Source organism: Apteryx mantelli, chromosome 2 (assembly GCF_036417845.1).
Source record: "Apteryx mantelli isolate bAptMan1 chromosome 2, bAptMan1.hap1, whole genome shotgun sequence".
NCBI classification, from domain to species: Eukaryota; Metazoa; Chordata; class Aves; order Apterygiformes; family Apterygidae; genus Apteryx; species Apteryx mantelli.
The window spans coordinates 146,726,845-146,744,398 of NC_089979.1; the positions used below are offsets into that span (position 1 = coordinate 146,726,845).

Sequence of the window (17,554 nt, forward strand, 5' to 3'; positions counted from 1 at the left end):
GACTAGTAACACGGAAATTTTTAGTGAGAAGAAATATTTCAATTCTGTGAACCATTAAAGACGTTCTTTCCTAAACAAATGCCTAGCATTTATACATAGCATTTTGAATGAAAATGGAGAAGCCCCAGCACAAGGTCTACTTTCAACCAGTAACACTGTTGAAGAAAGTACTAGTACCCGTATTTGAATTATCAGGTGATAAACTTTTGTAAACCAGTCCAAACCAATCAGGGATATTTTCTTTCAAAACATAACAACCTCAAAACAAAAACATTCTTAACAAATGCCTATTTCAATCTATAAAACCTTACTGCACATATTTAAAATTAGTACTTCTCAGAGGTTTACCAATTCTTGCTCTTTTATACCTCTTAAGTTACTTAACAACTCTTAGAAAATACACAAATGCAGGGCAATGTCACACAAGCTTTGTGCTTTCCTAACGTCTAAATCATACTTATTTACCTGTTAGCAAAATTCCTGAATATAAGTTTATAGGTTTGCATGTTTGCCCTGAATACCAAGCTACTGCATATATTATGAAAAAAGGGTACAACTGATAACACTTTCAAACACAGAACAAGAGGAAAAAGGAGAAAAAAAAACCTATAGGATACAATAGTGACATGCAATACTTACTATTTATATGTTTCTGAACGAATATATTCAAAAACATGAGATACTCCCAGCTGGAACTGGTCAGCAATAGGGGTAACCCAAGGATTATTTTCTGCTTTGAAGACTTGCTTTTGACCAGTCAAATCCAAATTACCTGAAAGGGATTAAACAAAAAGACATATGAAAAAAAGTGTCTTATCTTAAGGAAATATCTTGCAGTGAATAACAAACCTTTCATTCATTCAAAAGAGTACAACCATAATCAAAGCAAATATTTTAGGCTTAATGGAGAGGAAAAGGAGGACATAGTAGTTCCCATCATGACAGATACAGAGCCAAGTTCCACCCTATTCATTTCAGTGGTACTACATACTGCACAGCAGGATTGAATTCGGCCCACTGCATATAGTATTTATTCATCCAATTAGTTCTAAGCAGGTCTTAGTAGTGCATAGGTGTTGGGCTGTCCATCTGCAAGGGAGTAAATTCACTCAGCACCGACAGAACAACTGAATTAGAACTTGGGGGGTTTCGATCATTCTTGCAACATGCCAGTTTTAACTATTCTGGCGATAGGAAAACTTAAGAGACATATTAAGGGCTTTTTTTTTTTTCTTTTAAGCTCACCACCCAAAAACAAAACAGTACAAGTTCTGCTGAAATTCATTCTGTCTATGGATACAACAGGCTAAATTCCAGGAAGGTCAAGCCGTTCAAATGTCCTAGATATTTAAATTATTACTCAATTTGTCTAATTCAAAATAAGACACCTGCGCTACCATTTCAAATTTATTTTTGTGAATTTTATGATGTAGAAAGCCCCAGACCTCCCCCCACAACAAGCAACAAATACTAAAAAATCTTCATAGACAAACATGGGAGACAAAACAAAAAAATACAAGGTTTTGAAGCCTCACCCAGTCAGAATGGTAGAGAAGTCTTAAATCAATCTGATGAGCTTGTTTTTCAAATTAAAGGCATTTGTGCAGTAGCATAAACACACATGTATGCTATAGAAGCTTCTGCAAGCCATTTGCTTTCTGGCCATTTCAGTTACATTTCCCCCAGCTCTGCATTACAGTTAATCCTTAATGTGTTTCTCTCTGTAAGAAGGGTTAACATAATTAGAGCAAAGCAAGACCATTATATTGTGTGGAAGGATGTCATGCATCTCATATCGGCCTATCAACAAGTTACCATCACCTTAGCAAGCTCATCTGTCAGCTGTCTGAGGCCTGTTCTTTTTAACTAATAACACGCAGGAAGCATTTCACCCTTCTGCCAGTCAGGCGGTAATCGCCCTAACTGTCTTACGCTCCAGCGCGTCTCGTTAGGAGCCTCACACCCATCTCCTTTATTAAAGGACTCCACGGCCCTGGTGTTCTAACAAGGATCAGGAAGCAGGATTAAGTACTATGACAAAAAGGACCTAATAAGCTGGAAACTGGTGTGTCTAAATCTACGCTGGCTGGCTCAAGCCACAGACTCACACTGTTCACTATTCAGTTTCAAGGCACAGGCCACTAGGGAAGTGAGCTAGCTTTGTGATTAGCAGTGACCCTCTGACCGGTGCTGCTATGAAGATCATGTATCACTCAGAGGCTTATTTTGCGATTGCAAATTGGATTTTCCATTTTATTACCTGCAAAAGAACCACATACATTTCTTTCCAAAGCTACCAACACTGTATGCATTCACTTACAATTATAGCTCTGCAAGCACAGCATCAAGATAAAATGATCAGCCTGTGTACAACTAATACAATTAGTTAAATTCAGGCAGACAAACTTGGCCCCCCTTCAAGGGTCAAATTCAATGTCACTTACAGAAATAAGTTACACATTCCCAAAGTCTCAATAGAAAGGTTCTTAGCTGAATTCTCTAGTCCTGAGTTGATTCGGAAATTTACAGTCCAGGGAATGCTGCCTTATGTTTCACATCTCCACAATGTAGTGTGCCCACTTCCAATTCTAAATATCACACAGTCTATTTAAATTTAATTAATTGAAAGAAATACTATTCTACTGAAGCCAAAGAAATCTTACAGCAGAAAGAGGACGGCTTAAGCAAAATGAACTGTAGAACTTCATGCCAGAGTAATCACTTCATTTTCCTCTACCTTGTGTTCTTCCCCTCAAAAGTTGGGGGCAGGTAGAGAGATTTCTTATTACCTGCCAAGGAAAGGGGCAGGAAGAGGTCACAAGGGTAAAATTAATCTCAGTAGGGAGAAAATTGGGGTGCCCAAAAATCCAGAATCCAAGCTTAACTCCAACTCCTCTCTGCCCAGGAATCACCTTCGCAAGCCTTCCTGGCAGCAGCTGGTCTGGGAACACTTTTCAAAGCTGCCTACCGCTAGCAGTTGGAGTGGGAGGTCAGCTGCCACCTCACAGATTGTTTTTTTTACTGAAGAATCTAATAAAGCGTTGTAGTGCGAAAAATAGCAACCCTTCTGTCTTCATGGCAAGCAGTAGCCAGAGAACAGGAGCTTTTCAACAGAAGGAGTCAAGGAGGTCTGCCTCCATGAAAGGAGAAAGGACAGGGCACTGATCTTCCCCATGTAATACTGAGATTTCCAGCTGGAAAACCCAGTAGGCAATGAAGAAACGAAACAGGCAGAAGATTAAGCATGGTAAGAAGTGGCAGAGAGCCTGACCTACCTTATCAGTGTCAGGGGAAGAATATAGTCTCACACTCCTGTCACCAGGCAAGCAAGTTGTGAACAAAGAAGCCTTATAATTAAATACCGAAACAGGATGAAAATCTGTCACTCACATGCATCACAATATGTTACTTCACATCCTGGGGTCCTTTTTACACTCACAGCTAAAACATTTATGAATTGAGGGCTTGCCTAATTCTGCTCAGAGCGCAGGACGTCCAGGAATCCCATGCACAAGGCCAGGTTCTCAGTGACACCCAAGGGACAGTTCGTGCCTGGGTAACCAAACTCGTGGGAGCCGCGTGAGCTCTTCTGCCCCAGTGCACTGACACGAACCCAACGGGGGGAATGGACATTCAAACCAGCCTGCAACTATGGCTCTGTTACTGGGCTTGCTCGCGGAGGGCACTCTAACTGGACACTTTCAGATGTGTCCCCCTGAACGGTCTCCTTGCCCAGGAAGTTTTTCACAGCAGCACTGTGCTAAGAAATACTGTTATTCTGCCCCGGCAGCACTAGAGCCATGGACCAGGGAAAGAGACATGGCAGATGCACCTTTATGCGTATTGTCTAACAGCAGTATCAGCAGAACACTATCCCCAGGCCTTTAGGAAATTTATATACTGTTCTGCTACACAGATCACACCAAATCCCTCTGATATTTTTAGCAAGCAAAATACAAACTTGACTCTAGTAAAAATCCAGGACTGAAGATTCAATCACAAAACATATTAGGGCTGGAGATTGCATTCATCATTGCTGGTTTGTTCTTTCCATGAACATCACCATATTAAAAAATACCTGTTTACCATCAATAAAATTTGTATCTGGTAGACTACAATTATGTTTCTTTATAATGGACTTAAGGTTCTTCCTATTTTGTCAATATAAAACAGACCAGCTCCACTGAAATCCACTCCAGTCACATACATGCCTCTGGTAAGAGAGGAAGTGAAGGCTATGTTTAAGTCTAATCAGCAAAGCCCCTTTCCTGGTTCCCTGAAATGTTTTTCAATATGACTTTTCAATTGACTTTTGAGAGCTTCTAAAATTCCTCCTAAAAATAAATAAATAATCAAAATTATATATCCCAGAAGCCAGTTCTAAAGTGCTTAAAGAACTAATTTCTAAGAGCCTAAAAGATAATTCTTTACTGCTTTGTATCTTGAACAGACATAGACTTACAAGTAAGATGAATGCAAAATGGATACAGGCTACTATCAGATTGGACAGTAGCATTTTAAGTTTAAAAGACAGAGTCTGGAAAAGAGAACAGTAGAGATAAAGAAATGTCTAATAGCTGACTGCTATGGAAGACCTGCACAGAATGGCCAAAAAAAGAATGCTCCTTACTAAAAGGAGTTAGATGTGTGTTAGAATTCTGCCTCAGCATTTACGGTATCTAAAAAAGATCTTGAGCCATTAAGTTTGACTGGATCAGTGTGACTGAACTTCTGTGTTTAACTATCTGAAAAGTAAATTGTTCCTATGCCCAACTAGTAAGCTGTACAGACTTGAAGACTGCCTAAATTTAGGTCTGCTGCCTAAATCTATTGTTAGTTACCACCTGAAAGCTACAGTGAGTACTCCTAAACCAAAGAAACACTTGAAAATTCAAGAACAAAATCAAAGAATATATATTTTTAATTTTGGTCTATTCAGGCTTTTTTCCTCACATTGACTAAAAATACCATTTATCACTGCTTGTATTCAGGGATCCCATAGCCATGGTGAACAGAAGGGACACTGCCTCATATGACAGTGAGCACACATCATTGTGAGTGATGCTAAAGGGGAAAGGGAGCTACAGTCATCTCTGCATCTCCCTCAATAAATCTATCCCACATTCATTTTAAAATATGTTAGTTAATATTCCTTGTTATTTTCCTTTGGTGCCGTTGAAACAGAAGTGGTTTGTATGAACATTCATATTTTGCTCAACTGCTTGCAAAGGTCAGAAGAGCTCCTAAAAGCAGGTAAAATGCTGCTACCCATAGTCAAAACAATCTCGTTTGCAGAAAACAAGTGCCATAGCTAGTGATAATGCTACCTTTCACTCTGACCCAAGGGCACCTCCGGATTTCCTAGGCTCCTCCTGTCTATTAGATCTAGACTTCAAGCACCTCTTGTATGCAACTGTAAGCCCCTCATCCTCTTGCAACGTACGGTATACCCAATGTGTAATACATGCCTAATGTATGCATACCTAACATACAATAAGGCATGACTGGTATGACTGGTATACATAGGCATTACATAGGCAATACAAACAGAAGTTAACAAAATAAACACAAAACTGGCTTGTCCTTTCCACTCTAACACCCCTTGGCAACACTTTAAATACTTTCAAAAATTAAAAGGTGAAATAAAGTAATTAAACAATTCTGACATTTGAGAAGTAAGTATTGGCATTCAGCACAAGAAACATGATCCTGGCTGTGAAATGCCAGATCAACTCTTCTTTGTAATGGTTTAAATTCATCCCTAGTGGAGCATTACTAAAATCAATGGAGTTCCAGCTGAAACAATTTTTGGCCCATATATTGCTACATTTCACATCTATTTCCTGTTGATACCCTGCCTCATCTTCTGGCCTACACAGTACTATACTGACCTCAAGGAGAGTCCTCAGGCAGTAACACATCCATTTTTCTTACTGATTCCTCTTAAGACTGCAATTTAAATGTTCTTTCCCTTTACAACAGAAAGGTCTTACTCCCTCACTGTTGTACATAAGGACAAGGGGAATGAAATTAATTTTATTTCTTTATTTAGATATAAATACCCTTGAATCCTGTTTTATTAAAGGCTAAGTAAGGGATCAATCCACTACACTAAATTTAAACTTCGGCTATATGTAAAAATATGTCTGCCCTGCCTTGTTTAAGATTTGCTTTACACTCCAGGGCTTATAACTTTTATTACTTTTGTGCCAAGTGCTTTGTCTCCACATAGAGAGATGGAGTGGTATAAGCGTGGGGGTGGAATAAATGTCATGACTGTTATGTCATAAAATGATATCAAAGCAATTAATTGTGAATAATATCTATGCTAAATTCTTTATTAAAAATATACACTGATTTCTATGCTATAAAGTGTTATCAAAAGCAAATGATTTTTAAACAAGTCTTAATGAGTGTAAGCTGTGGATCAGTAACTCATATAATTCCCTATAAAAAAGTAAGACCATCTCTGCTTTGTAGCCCTCTATCGGTTTTGAAGGTTTAGTAACTGAAGAGAGTAGATTGAAAAGGAAGTTACAAAAGAGGAGTAAGACAACAAAGAGCAGAGGAAAAACTCCTTGTACATAAGCTAAGTGTGACTCAATCTTTTTTGGCATCAGCTAGAACAATCACAGAAATATGCAGTACGATAAACAAACCTACAGCTCCATAACATATGTTGAAAATATACATTTGCTTATTAATGAGATTCTACACACTAGAAGAAAACAACTAGTAAATCTAAACCTAGACTGAAGCACCTCCAAAAGACCAATCCCAGCAATAGCACTTTTCCTTGCTTTGCTTTTGCCCTCTCACCCCTAAGATCTTCTACTGCAGAAGCTCTGCCAGTATCATTTGGAGTCATCAACATTTCAAAGAACCCTGAAATGGCATTTTTGTTTGGTTTGGCCTGAAGTTGTCTACCTTTTACTTAACAGGTAAAAAGGTTCAAATCTCAGTCAAGAGAAGAAGTCAAACCAAGTACGTATTAACAAACCAGACAAATACTCCACAGCATGCATCAGCCAGGAGCAGGCTGGGATTCCTCCTCCGCCTGCTTTCCCGCGCTCACGAGACAGGCATCCCCAAAGCCTTGCCTGGGAGTGCAGGGCTGGAGGCCCACGATAAGAGAAGGCTGAACGAGCAATCCGAAAGCCAGACACTGAAGCCTAAGCCCATCCTCAACTGCACAATTATTTTCAGGGACAGAAACACAAGCACAGATATTATAAAATTGCACATACATTCTAACAATTTCTTAGATTTAAATAAGTTTCCAATAATGAGTTCAGCAATTAGACCCCGACTCTCTTGTTTTCTCAAATACAGCTAATAGCAGAGCTCTGTCCAGCTATCCCTGTGTAAATTCAATAATTTAAGTGTTTAACAGAGACATTTCAACCAGAAAACCATTTGGTCTGAAAAATATCAGGAGATGGAAACGCTACCACTGGTGTTTTGTTCAAATGGTTCCTCACCCTGTTAAAATGCATTCTTTATTTCCATTTTGAACAAAACCGCCTTAGTTCTCAACCACTGCTTTGTTCTGCCCTTCTCAAATATGGAAGGATGATCTGTACTTTCCTCTCATGGAGATAGTCATGATCTGCATCTAAGTCTCCTCTTACTCTTCCCTTTGATAGGTTAAATAATGACTCTAATTATTCTGTGTGATTCCAGAATAGCAATTCCATTTGCCATGACTCTCAGCAAAAAGACCACACTGGAAAAGTTAAGCAGACCAACTAATTCTTGAATTCTTTAACCTTGAAGTCAAGGTGAAGTGATACAGGGCAAAGCAGTATTGCTTCAGTTACTGCTATTACAATTCTGCGGGAAGAAGATTTTACTCTCCAGCACTGTCCCACCAGCACCTTTCATAGGACTAAATTCACTTTATTTTAAACTCTCTTCTGAGATATTTATATGAAATTCCAACATCATAGCAAAGGTCAGGCAGAATCTTTATACCAAAGTGTAACAGGGAGTCTGGCACTAGGGGACTTTCATTCTAGAATGTGTCAAGATTGAAGATGAAGCCTGGGAAAAACAACAGAATGCATAAAATGTTGAACTTCTCCCATGAACAATATTTCAGGCCTTAAGTACAGTAGGAATATAGACCTAAACTGGCTAGACAAATTCACAGTTCCATATTCCTGTTAATAGGAAGACTGGTTAACACTCTTGGAGCAAAAGATGAGTCCTGGCAATTCCTACCATCAGCTCCATACAACAAATCCGACATTAGTGGGATGACTAGTAGAAACAGTAAACAATATTAACATTCACAGTAGAGAGCCACAAAACAGGAACTTGTTCAATATAGTACACAAGGCCCTTCCAGTCAAACAACACTCTGCTAATGACTTGCACTTTTACATGACAAATCATGCTATTTCAACAGACAAACTCCACAGCACACAGCCTTCAGGAGCAGGTACCAAGGCAACCAGGCTGATGCCATTGTGTAGGTAGCTAAGGGGAACTGGAGGAGAAACAGCATTTTGACAAAAATCCAAGAAATTATTTCAAAATGCTTTCTATATTCTTTCTAAAGATAATTCAAATGATTGAAGACTACATTAAATTCAGTTCTCTAATATTCCTAATATATGTGAAAGAGACCACTTACTAAAAGAAGACTTACAAAACTTGCAAACTTTCACATTTTTTTGAAAGGTGAAATGCTGTGCTGAAAATAACATTCACTTCATTGCTCTGTGTAGCAAATATAGGGGTCTTACTGGGATCTCTAGGAGCAAGATGATGGTCACTGCAACGTGTTCCCAGTGCATCAGCTGAGAATGCAAGAAACATACTGTGCAACAGACCTTTGGCAAGCGTCCTTTTTTGGAACAAAGAGAATTAATGTGATGTAAAGTAGTTTAATATCAAAGAAGTTTTAATGGAACAGGCAGTATTATGGGCTTAGAGGATCAGAATCCCAAATTATCTTGAAATACATTACACGTTTTACCAACCTCAATCCCTCCCATGGGATTCTCAATTACACAAGAATTCAACAAAGCACTGCCTCTTCAAAGGGTCCCTATCAGACCAAAATCTAGTTAATTTAAAGATAAGAGTTGAAAAAAGATTCATGGTATTCATTTTGCCCCTTTGTGCCTTTGAAACTTCCATACAAATATTTGTAGCTGAATACATAGAAGAAACAGTGAAACCAATTTTAAGTATCATAAAACATAAAATGAGCAAAACCAACAAATAACACATTTGCCCTGATTGCTTCTGATTACAGTACTCTTACCTACTACACCTCTGACAGAATAGACAAAATATTTGCTGATAGAAACATCATTATTATGCTAATAGTACTTAGGATCAGAACACGGTCAACATGAGGAAAGGCTATACACACACTGTAGTCATCTGAGAAGCAATAACAGGATTTGCACATTTTAAAAATAAAAGGATGCATGTTTTAAAGTAAGATCAAATCTGAATCTTGAAAAGTTTGTTAAGAATTACAGCAGTATAAGGAAATGAATGCCTGTGATGTAAATCTAAATGACTAGCTATAGAAAATATCGGTCTGGGTATAATGAAATTTTGCAGAGTTCTCATCTCATCCCATATACCTTAACTCTCATAAACTACTCCATGGAATCAGTCAGGTTGCTAATTATATAAAAAGTTTGTTTTACCTTAAACTAAGCCTGAAATAATAAATAGACCAATATTTGTCACTAAGCAACACAATTAGAATATTCACAAGTTTTCAGAAATGTTCTTCCTTATATAAATAATCTGACTGTGACCTACCTTGTCAAGTGCATTTTTCTATTATTCCTTAACTAATAACTACCATATCAGCAGTCCTGGAAAACATGTTCTTTTGACTATTCACTGGGAAGTTTAATAAAGCTCCTTATTCTCTTATATCACCTTTTCCTTAGTTCCAAAACTAGAAATAGGTAATTTTTAAAACTGCAAAGTACCAATTAGCTGTTCCAATGCTCAGAAGCTGGTGTCCAGACAGTCCCAAGCTGTTCAGGCCTCCAATAAGCATCAGAGGGCTGAACTTGCAGACATGAACAGCGTTGTCTTGTGACACAGGAAGAGTGCAGCGATAGCTTATACAGCAAGAAGAAAAGTTTGGTGTTCACCTGAAGTATACTTAAAAAGAAGTACCCTTTGTGAAATAAGTGATTCCTCTGTTTGCACATGCCTGTTATAATTCCTTAAGTAAACTGCTATTTCGATTAATATTAACTTGAATAAATAATTGCAGCAACTACTTTGAGTAATATAATATTCATTCACAAATTCTAGATTTATTTCAAAAGCCTAATCTGAAATGTCTTTCTGTGATGGAAATACTCAGACTTTTGGCAGGTTTTCTTGACCTTTTCTATTTAAAGCCAATACTTTATTCTTAGAAGATAATTTAGCTGTTTAAAAAAAAGGATGAAAGAATTACTTCCATCCTGATAAACAATTTATGAAAATGTTTCACCCTCCTTAAAAGGAAACACAGCTACTTATCCCATCAAGACTTCTTTTAAAAGCTTGAATTTTCCATTTTTCAAGTATGCACCTTACTTCCTAGTCAGAACAGTAGAACTAGAACAGTATTGAATCATATACTTCAAAGCCATCTGATTCCAACATTCAGTTTTGGAAAAATAAGATGATAATTTAAAATGTATCCTTGGAAATCACTCTTCTTTCTGCATGCCTAAATAAGAGCAAACACTGTGTGTGTGTGCATACATACGTGTGTTAGGGGCAAGGTAATTAACAAAGTCAACATTAGAATGAGGGTTTTAAAAATAATGCTATTTGTTTTCATCTGAAAAAAGCAAACCTAAAGGTAAGTTACATTGTCTGCGCAGCTATTTACATGTGACTAGAACTTTGTGAATAATTCTGCACCATATAGTACTCTTACTCTGCTGACTCTACTAACAAAATCTTTTAATGGTCCACCCAAACGACCATGCAATGAACTTAAAACACCATCACTGATCTTACTAATTGCATCTGCCACTTTACGTGGTTCCTTTTTTCTACTCAGCTTTCTTTCCAAACACCATTCCAATTGTTAAATGGTCAGAATACACAAAGTGACAGATTTAGTGCTTCCTTGGCAATTTATATAACTGACTGCAACTCTGTTGTTGCAGTGAATCATGATTTATTTGTCTCACAATGCAGCACATAACCTTTTAAATGCTAGGGAAAAAAATGCCAGTGCCTCTTTGAAGTTTATATATGACTGCCCACCACCATTCCTCATGAACAGGGTTTTGAGAGACAAATGATAAAAACAAGCTGTGAATTCCACCCACCTACTCCCGGCCATTTCCTGCATTCATCATCCACACATACTGTATTTACAGACAAGCATCCTCGTCAAGAGAACCAATACACTGTTCTAATCTCCTCATTTCCTCTTGGGCAAGAACATTTATTTTCTTAAATTAACGGTAGGTATTCTCTGCTAAATGTGGATAAGGATAAAACTGATCTCCACTAGCCCTCACACTGACTCATGCCACACTCAACCACATCAGGTGAAGTTAACAGCAGACTAAAGAGTTTTATTTATTGATATATTTTGATCCCAATACCTGTCCATGGCCTTTTCTCATACCCTACTCTCCATAATTTCTTCTGCACTTACTTCCATAAGCTCATTTACTTTTAAATTTAGATTACCAGGCTCCCACTCCCTCACCTCCCTCAAATATACTGTTTTATTCTGGTGTTTATATTGTGCCCGTCTCCCTGGTAAAAGAACACCTAATGACTCACTCTTGTCCACTAGTGCCCAAGCTACTAACACTCATAAGTCAGTCAAAAGCCTTCAGCATCTTTAATTAAGAGAGCGATAATGAGACATGGATGTTTGTTTACTTTAAATGGAACAGCAGTACCTCCAATTAATGCAAATAGCACCTGCTCATTGAAAAGTTATTTATTCAATATGCACAGCACAAAGTACTTGGATAGTTCTCCTTACATTATAATTCCATTTTTAAAATTTAGGAGGGAGACCTTGGGCAGCAGATAAAATTGTTTTTTCCCCACAAACTGTGACTATGAAATTAGTATTCCATTCATTAGGGTACAACACTTGCACACCACCTTGTATTTGTGGTTGTCAAAGCGGTCTGCAAAGGAATGCTTCTCTAAAGTGACCCTCGTTTGCAGAAGGGAAAACAGGGCTGTAGAGAAGAAGTGACTTTTTTTAATCATTCAGTAAACTCATGCTCGCCTGTGGTCTTCTCCTACCTGGTCTCAAGGAAGTCTTCTAAAGCCTAGTCCAGCGCTCTGTTTACTAAACCGCATTCCCTACATGTCTGCTAGATGTATAACAAATAAGCAGAATAATTTTTCCACAATAAGTATGCATGCAAGTTGAACAAGATACAAACCTAGACTTCAGTGTAATGTTCTCTGGAAAAAACGCCCAAAATCTGAGACATTTTAAGTATTTGATGTACTACCGGCACTGTGCATGGCATAGTCTACAACAGAAATTAGGCCAACAGATCATTACTGAAAGAATTAATGAACTTCCTGAATATGATCATAAAGTGAAACATTGGGAGATTAATCCATGAACACAGAGGTATAATTCATAGAGGTGCAGTTGAGTAGTAAAGAATAGAAGTGACAAGGATTTCAGTTATGTCAGTGTATCTCATCCTGATCAGGTGGGTCAAAATTACAGGCCCTTTTTCTGCCAGATCGTGGTACTGTTCTGTAGTGCAAACAAATGATAGCTAAAAATGAGAAACGCTCCCCTTGCCTATTCTGAATTTGGCAGGTCAGTACAAGATAAACACCAAGAACTTTGTTTCAAGTGTTTCCAATTGGTATGGGCAATGACTGTAAAACCATTTGAAGCGAATTTGCTGTTATGACTGTAAGACAGCAGTCTGTTTAGAACATTTAATTAGCCACAGAAGGTGCTCAGACTCAGTGCAACATTTAACTTCCACTTTGAGGAAAAATCCAAAGTTATAATTTAGGAATCCACAGAAAAGTACATTCACAGATACTGTACACTTCCAAAATGTTATTGCAGTTGAAAGAGACTAAACATGACTGTGACAAAAAGCTAAAGAAAGCATACATCAGTGTCACAGAGTTTAAAACATGAACATCTAAAATGAGGGAGACAAGAGCAACTTTCATTCACCAGTGGTGAGAAGAAAAGAATCATCAGCGTCCTGTAGTCTGCTACATTGGTAGAAGTGAGAAAAACCCACAGTGGGTGAACAAATAGAGCCAAAACAAAAGTACTTCTTCCCTCACCCTGTAGAAAAAAGCAGGCACTTTTCCTATGCTGCTTAAAACAAAATGCTTAGCAACACCACATGTAACATGAAGCATATATTGTAGACTATCACATTTATGCACGGGGATACCAAATACTGCATCTCTAATAGGCTGAATCAAGCTTTTGTGACAACAAATAATTTTGCTGTATCATGCGACAGTTCAGGCACTATCTTATTTGGTTTTAGGAAATACTATCTGGAAGGAACTATTAGAAACAAGGAAGCATCCTGACATAACAGCCCACAACAACAGGAAACAAGGAAAAATACCTACATAACAGGTGTTTTAACAACAGATAATTGATGCTGCTGCATTATTCCCAATGAAAATATTTTAAAGGATGTCATGAAAGACCTTTAAACCAAATTCAGGCTTGGCACAAATTGGCACAACTTCTAGTGAAGTTAACACTCCTCACATAAAATGAAGTACTGAAATACAAATTCATCAAAATTGATATATTTAAGTTTCAAAGAAAAACTCTACCTGCTAGGTTGAAAAAAGCTACTTTTAATCTTATACAAATGGCAGATATCACAGATTCAAAGCACATCAACCAGCTTCACTGTTTTAAGTGAAAGAGCTGTCAACTCAGTACAAATGATAGGCTACTGAAACAGAAAAACAAAAAATTTCTCTGATTTAGCCATATTTTACTCTAGTTGACCAAACTTCCATTTTTACAGAAAGAGTCACAAAAAGCCATTCCTACTGCTGTCATTTCTGCTTACATAATTTTTGCTGATCCAAATAGTGTTTTCAGCACTATGAGTGTTTTCTGACACTTGGTCAGAGACAAGAATAATGTTGCAGAGCCAATACTCAATATATGCTATATAAAGCAGGATATTCTATACAAATTGGCAGTCAGGTGGACTAATACACAAGGAATACATAACATGTAAAAATCTAATAAAGCCAAACATGCAACATCATCTGGTTCCTCTCACATATCAGTAAGAGTGAAAGAGACAGTGAGTGTTTTGGGGAGGAAAGTAAATATTAGCAGCAATGATGACCTCAGCATAAGCATTTCTTAAAGCTTAACAACTGGTTTTGTTTTAGAGGAAACACAGTGCATCATAATTATTCAAATAAATAAATGATTGTCTACAATCTTACCTAGTTCTGGGGGCAGCACAGTAAGACGATTCCCCTGGATATGAAGTTCCTTAAGCTGAGTGAGCTCACCAATTTCTTTAGGCAGTGATATCAGGTCATTGTCTCTAAGACTCAGCTAAGAGAGAATATAAAGCAGTCAGAACAATTTTCAGTTACGATAAAGCAGCTTTACACAGAACCCTACTCTGTCTACCCCACCTTTCCCTCAAATGCTCAATTCTGCCAATTTATTTACAAGTGTCTGCTGATAAATAAGAAACAGTTCCAGGTGTAGTGGTCTATTCCTGCAAACATACCTTACTACTTCTCAAATTGACTAGATTCTACTCTACAAGCGTTGTGAAAGTGAATTGATTTTCCAAGAATTTAGATAAATTACTTACTATCTGCAACTTTGTGAGCTTCCCAATATCTGGCGGCAGGATTTCAAAATCGTTGTCACTTAGATAGAGTGCACGCAGGGTGGCTGCAAATTAAATAGCAATATATAAACAGCGTGACATATAACCCAAACATTTGAGATCTAATCAATAAAAGGGAGTCAGGTTTGATTAATAACCCTGACTTGGTGAAAAGCCTTTGACATACCCAGGGCACACAATAATAACAAGCAGGTCAAACTTAGATTTACTGGCTTATTGTATTGTTGGTGAGTTCAGGAAAACATCTATATTCAAAAGAACTGTCACAATTAACAATTTCTACAAGAGTAGACTCTGGCAGGTTCTGGCACATAGTTTCAATGCTCAGCTGTCAGGATAGAGTCATTACTCTTTATTACCCCCGATTCTTATTTATTACCCCAATTTGCCTCCTAAATAAGCACAAAAAATCAGCTGAGTTTTTTTGGACAAATGCATGCTTATATTTAACACTACAGAAAGCACAACCTAACACTGGGGAGATACCTTAAAAGAGAGTAAGTACCCAATACAGCCGACTCAAATTGTATCATTTGTAATTTTCACACTTCGTCTCTATGAAATTCCCAGAGAAAAAGGATGACCTAGCACAATCATGTAGCTTGATATTATTGAATGAGCATACACGACAGTTTGCAAGAAAATTTTAATGGAGACATACAAAGAACTGCTGGGGGCACAGGGAAGGAAGGCAGCCAGGTGAGAAAACCTTCTCCTCTCCTCCAGAGAAAAGCTCCCATTTCCCTTATGCAGTTTCCGCCTCTTCTTTTCATATAATCACATGAGACCATTTTTAATAATGATCATTTTAAGATTTCCCACTGTTTGGTTAGTCATGAAATCTTTCACAGACTGCAGCATTCCTTCCCCTCCCCTTGCCTGTCCCTTTTGCTGGTTAATGCACGGATCCTGAAGTCACTTCAGGATAGTACACTGAAAAGATCTGTAAGGTAGCAGAATCACTGAAAGCTAGAAAAAGTCAGAATTTAAGTTGCTTAGGCAACCCTAATTCAGTCCTTTCACACATATGCATTACAATGCACTTATTTTAACTACATGAGCATGCTCTTTAATGCACATAAAGGTCAGCTCAGTTCCACCATTCCAGTGCCAAGCTCTGTAACCTTAGCATATTTTTAACACACTGGACACTTGAAGCACTCACAAGCTCTTAAAACTGTTACAATAACGAACCATCAAGAACCCAATTATTTTCAGAATCAACATGCAACAGTTACACTATTTACTGTCCCCTGAGGCTTTCCAGTTTCCATAAAGTTTTAACTAAGTATGAGACCCAAAGAAATATTACTCAGAAGAAAACTAATATACCATTACTAACCAAGTCTTCTCATGTCCAGTGGTGTCAGGTGACTGTATATCAATAATACATATTGCTGAGCTATGTAGAAATATTCAAGAGGACCCAAAGAAGAGAAACATAAATATCTGAAAAATTCTGTTGGAGTTTGGCTCTATCAAATAAATTTTGCCTGCAGAAAGCAAAGCATCATATCCAGAAGATTTATAGATTAAAAAAAAAAGCTTTCTTACTCAGATAGAAGAAGTTTCCAGGTAGAGAATTTTCATTTAAGTTGTTATAAGTCAAGTCAAGAACCTCCAGAGCTGGTAAAGAGCCAAATCCTCTTGGTAAGGTATTTAACCTGTTCATGCTGTAAGTGAAGAGGAAAGAACAGAACATGACACAAGAACTCATTTCATTAGGTAGGAATAATACAGGCAATAAGAGTCTTCCAAAAAATGTAATCTATACCAAACTTTGCTTTTTCATTTCTTGTTGAAAAGGGCTTAATGCTAACAGATACTGAGAAAGCTTTTTGCAATGCAGACCTTTCTAATCTCTTGCTCCCATAATTATGCTCAAACCTTATGCACTCATAAGGCATCCAGGTTGTTTGGTCTATCAAACCACTGCACCTGAAACATGAAGCAAATGTAGAGAGGAACCACAGTGTTATGTTCAAGCTAAACAGTGTGCACTGAGCAAGCTGGTCCTTGGTAGGTGGCCTATATCCTCTTGCTACACTATAAATTACCCTTTTGCATCTCATAACATCTTGACCATCTGCCAGAGTTCCCCCATACCATATAGTTCTTCACCGTAGTATCAAAATACAAAGAGGAACGTTCATTGTTTAAATGTTGCTCAAGTCCCTTCCTAAGATCAGCAAATTTTTATCATTAGGCAAATTTTTATCATTAGCCATCATTAGGTGCCCATGGAGCATGAAATAAATGTCAATCCTCTGCCGATGAAACTTAGTCTAAACATAGCTACCTTCAAGCAATCTTAGAGGGTTTAGGATAGCAGTTCTCATTGGCAACAGCCAGAGGAACATGTAGAAAACTAACAGACCTAACAGAAGGAAAAGGTTTCTCTGATAAACTGGAGAAGACAGCTCCAGAAAAGAGAGCAACTTTTATCTGAACTCAAAAGAATTGAAGAGGGAGGTCCAGACAGTCCCTGGATCTCTTGCAATTAAAAAGGCAGGCAAGGAGATGGAAGCGATATTCATACCACCATACTTCCAATGTACAAATAGAGCTCTAGATGCTTATAATAGGAATAGAAGAGCACCAGCAGCTCAAAATTCTGTTCTCTCCAGTGCATATATACCAAATATACAGCTTGCTTGCATGAATCCTGCTTTATTTGTCACCTGTGTCTG

At 37.8% G+C, this 17,554-nt stretch overlaps 1 protein-coding gene across 1 annotated transcript in view; it reads right to left on the reverse strand.

The window, feature by feature from the left end:
- The window catches only part of RSU1 (Ras suppressor protein 1), a 112,813-nt gene that overhangs the window by 65,191 nt on the left and 30,068 nt on the right, over positions 1-17,554 (reverse strand). The window contains exons 5-8 of the mRNA XM_067291762.1: positions 16,419-16,537; positions 14,826-14,908; positions 14,443-14,557; positions 640-772 (exon numbers count right to left, since the gene is read on the reverse strand). Of these exons, the coding sequence (XP_067147863.1) occupies positions 640-772; positions 14,443-14,557; positions 14,826-14,908; positions 16,419-16,537 (450 nt within the window). The remainder of the gene's footprint in view (positions 1-639; positions 773-14,442; positions 14,558-14,825; positions 14,909-16,418; positions 16,538-17,554) is intronic.